Source organism: Hydra viridissima, unplaced genomic scaffold (assembly GCF_058129835.1).
Source record: "Hydra viridissima isolate aposymbiotic clone 2 unplaced genomic scaffold, HvirCarnegie_v1 scaffold_13, whole genome shotgun sequence".
Taxonomy (NCBI): Eukaryota; Metazoa; Cnidaria; class Hydrozoa; order Anthoathecata; family Hydridae; genus Hydra; species Hydra viridissima.
The window spans coordinates 10,608,052-10,613,051 of record NW_028324312.1 but is presented as its reverse complement, the minus strand read 5'-3'; the positions used below and the strand labels follow the sequence as shown (position 1 = coordinate 10,613,051).

The following is a 5,000-nucleotide window of genomic DNA, read 5'->3' as shown; positions in this document are numbered from 1 at the left end:
CGTCCACTTTGGCTCAGAAAATGGCAAAAAGCGAGTTGGGAAGAGAAGCGATCACCGCAGCCAAATCGGCAGGTAAAGAATTGGCTTCTTCAGCGATTGTGACTGCTAAAGATGTAGCTATTGATCAAGGCAAGAAGGCTTTAGAAAAGGTGTATGCCAAGACGGGAACTCCTAAAAATTCGAAGAATTTCAATGGATTCAAAGAATCTCAAAAGCTGACTCAAAAGAGCAAAGACATTATTTCAGGAATGACAGCTCCAAAGGTGAGCAGCGATTATGATTCTATTGGGGGATCTTTGTCCAAGAAAAACGCCATTCGCATCCAAGACCTGGTCAAGATGGGAAGAGGGCTGAAGATTGTCTAAAAATCGTAGATTTCCAGTGATTCAAAGAATCTAAAGGATCTGAAATTTTTTTTTCTTTGGTATAGAAAAATGGCAGATATTTTAAACATTACAGAAGAAGTCATCGTTGACGAGTCCATTGAGAGAAATGAGTTTCACGAATATGAGCCTGTCAGCATTAATTTAAACACTCCAGGTGAGATCAGAATCAACATTGAGCAGCAAGATTTGTTCACGCATCCTTATGAGTCGTACCTTTTGATTGAAGGAAGGTTGACCAAAGCGGACGGAACCTCCTATGCAGATGCAGATGCAGTTTCTCTTGCCAACAACGGTATCATGCACCTGTTCAGTCAGATTTCTTACCAGTTGTCGAATCAGGAGATTGAAACCGTATACAGTCCAGGTCAAGCTACTACCATGCTAGGTTTCGTAAAATATCCTGTAGAGTTTCAAGCATCGGAAGGAATGAATCAGCTGTGGCAAAGAGACACCACTGCCCTTGCCGATCTTGCAAACAACAACGGTTTTAACACAAGACAAGACTACATCATTAAGAAGCCGGCGGATAAAGGCACCTTTTCATTTTGCATTCCTTTGAATCACATCTTTGGCTTTTGCGATGATTACGAAAAAGTTCTTTACGGGTTCAAGCACACCCTAACCCTTGTAAGAAAAAGCGACACGGATGCCATTTTCAAGAGCGCAGAAACAGCCGCAGGAAAAGTCACCTTGAGCAAACTGTCTTTGTTCATGCCTCATGTCAACCCATCCGTAATGGCAAGCAACAATTTGTACAAGCTCATCGAGTCCAAAGTGGAGGCTCCGTTGAACTTCAGATCTCGACAGTGCGACACCATTGCCGTTCCAGTGTCCAATACGTTCAGTTGGAGACTGAGTGCAAGATCGGCCAGCGAACGACCAAGATACATCATTGTTGGATTCCAGACCAATAAAGACGGCAGTCAAGATTTAAATCCATCCGTTTTTGACCACTGCAATTTGAAGAACATGTATATCACCTTAAACAGCGAGAGGTATCCCGCCGTCGATTACGACTTGGATTTTAACAACAACAAATTTTCGAGGATCTACAGGGACTCGTGCAAGATTTTCCACAAGATTTTTGGTGTTCACGAAATACTCGCTCAACCCAATTTGACAGCTCAAAATTACAGGTACATTTGTCCTCTTTTCTGTTTTGACGTGAGCAAGCAGGCTGAGAGGTTAAAATCGACCGTGTTGGACGTGCAAATTAAAGCCACCTTTAACGCAAACGTTCCTGCAGACACTCAAGCCTTTGCCATTGTCATTTCAGACAAGCTGTTGGCTCTCAAATCTGACGGCAACAAGATGAACGTCATCTATTAGGGATAAAAAAATAAATCCTTAATAAAAGGATGATTTATACTAAAAAGGATTTGAAAAATTTACTTATCGAAAACGGCGTTTCCAAAACGACGAAAAGCAAAATGGGTTTGGCAATGATTGCGGCTGAAAATAACTTGATCGACAAAAACGCGCTGATGGAGGATGTCAAGCCGATAGACTCCAAATACGAAAGACTGCGATCGATCCGAAACCATCCCGTGGCTGTAAAAATGACGCACGCTGAAACAGGAGAAGTGATCGAATACGGCTCTCTTTACAAAGCGATGAAAGAGACGGGACACAGCAGCGGTTATTTTGAGAAGCGAAACGGAAAAATAGATGAAAAAGGAATTAAGATTGAGATCATTAAATAAAATGACGTTTCACCCGTTTTTTATGGAGTGTAGTCTAAGAGAGCCTGATGCAGAAAAGAAAAGACAGCTCGAGGCTCTTGCGTTTAGATCCGTAGAAAATCAGTTCAAAGTTCCTGAAGTGTACAGCGATGAAAAAAGAGACGAGCTTTACGCGATGTTGTGGGAAGAAAAAGAGGACGACTTTTCGCGGATGGAGAAAAAAATCAAAGAGCGCAACAGAGAGTGGGTTCATTTGAGCAAGCAAGAAAAGCTGAGAGCGATCGACAAGAGTGTTCTTGAAATGGACTGCGATTGGGAAGAAAAGAAAAAAATGTCGGCAAAACTGAAAATGGACACGATGCTCCAAAAATACGAGATCTTTCCTTTTGCTGGAAAAAATTGAATTCGAGTAATGTCATTAACAACGATTAAAAAAGATGGATGACATTCAAATCACAATTGAAAAGCTCAGACAGTGTGGAAAAATGCTTAAAAAAATTTTCGATCTTGAATACCAAGTTTTAGAAAAACTGGAAAGGCCGTTGATGAAGTATGCGTTTGAAAAGAACTACACGTGCATTCAGATAATGATTCAAGGCCTCAGCCTTATCAGTAATCAGCTGTTTATGGAATTAGATAAAAGTCGTTTGAATAAAAAAGACGAATACAAAATGAAAAGGATTTTTGAGAGTTATCGATATGATTATCTAAATACTATCTTAGGGTATGTAGAACTTTTTGAAAATGAAAATGGGAATGAAGAAGAAGAATTTATTAAAGGATTTCATACTAGAATGATTGAACTCTTTGGTGAAGAGGAACTGTTGATGAGTGACCTTGAGCGTCTAAAAGAGATGAAAAGTAGCATCAACTTTAACATTGCATTATTTGAAATGGATAAACTAAGTCTTTAAAATCACCCTTTGAATTTTTAATTCTTCGAAAAGAATTGAAAATTGATCTCGAGATTTGCAGCGATTAAAAAAGATGCTTGAAGATGATGATTTTTCATATGATGATTCGTCAGATGATGATTCGTCAGATGATGAGGCTGAAGAAATGGGAAGAATGTTGGAAATCGAGTTGTCTGATATTATCGCTTATGAGGATCGATTTTGTGCTCCTGCTGCTTGATGTGATCGCTTATTTTTCTTTTCATTCTCTTCGGAGAATCAAAAGATGTTTGCTGAAAAAAATTGAATTCGAGTAAGAGAAATTACGAAGCAAGAAAAAATGGATGCAATAAATGGACGATATGTGACATTTCCCTCTGGTGAGCAACTTTGGGAGAGTCGATATGGATTCAGCCTCCCTTATGAGCTTGACTCTTTTGGAAAAAGGGTTTTGATCCAAACGGATGAGGCTGGACATCAATATGTCGTTCGCGTTGACGACTTGGGACATCAGTATGTGGAAATGCTCCATGGTATGTTAGCGAAAAATCTGTTTTTTTTGAAGAGTCTGAAGCTTATGTTGAGTTTGACGAAAATGGTAAAAAGTATAAGGAATTCAACGATGGCTTTTTGGAGCATTGGATGGATGAGTATGGTCATTGTTATTATATATGTGATGATGAAAGAAGGCTTGTCATTGAGTACAGAGATGAATACAGAAATGATTATCCATATGCAATCGTCTTGAACGAATCAGGAGACCAGATTCTTATTAATGTTCACAGTTTATATGGAAACGCAGAGTTCGGTGAAGAAGAAATTAGTATTGAGTACAGAGATGGCTATCACCATCTTGTCAGATTCACAGCTGAAAACATTAATTTGCAAGGTGATGAAGAAATGGGAAGAATGTTGGAAAGAGAGTTGGAAGCAGAAAACATGTCAGAAAATGATATCATCGCAGAAGAATGGGAAAAATTCTCTTCATCTTCTTGGAGAGTGGGCCGATTTTGCGCTCCTGCTGCTTAATACCCTTTAAGTGATTTTTAATTCTTTTTTAAGAATTGAAAGTTTGCTGAAAAAAATGAATTCGAGCTAAACAATTTACAGTGATTAAAAAGGATGGGGAATAATCAAAGCAAAATGACTGATTTTGAAGTGTCTCGATTTACAAAAGACGAAATTTTTACAGCTCTTGATGAAAACTCAGAGTTGTCTTCAGATCCTGTTTTTTGTAAATTTCAAAGAATCGTTCGAAAGCTTCCAAAGTCGGACAGACTTCAATTAAAAGAGATAATTAAGAACAAGTCAACTGAAGATTCAAATTTAATAATGAAATATGCTCTGAGAATGAATGTTCATATGAGGGAAACTCTAGCTAGCAAAGAAATTCTTAAAGTTAGAAGAAGAAAAGACAAAAACATGTTACAAGATTATCTAGGAATATTTAAATTTCTTTGAATCAGTTTTTTATCTGAAAATTGAATTCGAGATAAATAATTTACAGCATTTAAAAAAGATGGACACAAAGGTTATTGACGAAACAATTGTTTTTGATGAATTGGGTGAAAAGCTTATCATGGAATATGTTGAAGAACCACCTGTTGTTAAAAAAGCAGCATCTGATGAACCGCCTGTTGTTAAATATTCTCCAAGACGTAAGTCATATGAATGGACTAATAATAATCCTAGTGATCAATTACCAAGAAGTTGGCTCCTTCGTGATTAATTTTTTAAGATCCTTTGGATCCATGTACGATTTTTTAATTCTTTTTGAAGAATTTAAAAAAAAATTGAATTAAGAAGAATAAAATCTTTCAGTAATAAAAATGTATTACACAAAGAAGGATTTAAAAGAGTTGCTGAAGGAAAATGGTATTATGCAAACATCAAACAATTTGTTGGCTTTGACACTAATCGCGTTTGAAAATAATTTGTTCGATAATGAAAAATTAATGGAAAAGGTAAAAGAAAGGAGACCTGTAGGAAGACCGAGAACGTGTAAACCAAAGGAGGAAAAGCCTGTTGATCCAAAATGG

At 37.5% G+C, this 5,000-nt stretch overlaps 1 protein-coding gene across 1 annotated transcript; it reads left to right on the top strand.

The window, feature by feature from the left end:
• Positions 1–434: 434 nt before the first annotated feature.
• On the top strand, positions 435–1,715 carry LOC149880456 (uncharacterized). The gene has a single exon (XM_090070054.1). The coding sequence runs from the start codon at positions 435–437 to the stop codon at positions 1,713–1,715; it is 1,281 nt and encodes a 426-aa protein (XP_089926180.1).
• Positions 1,716–5,000: the final 3,285 nt, after the last annotated feature.

Bases quoted from the DNA above. Each gene is read 5' to 3' on its own strand.
- LOC149880456 (XM_090070054.1), top strand. From the start codon at position 435: ATGGCAGATATTTTAAACATTACAGAAGAAGTCATCGTTGACGAGTCC.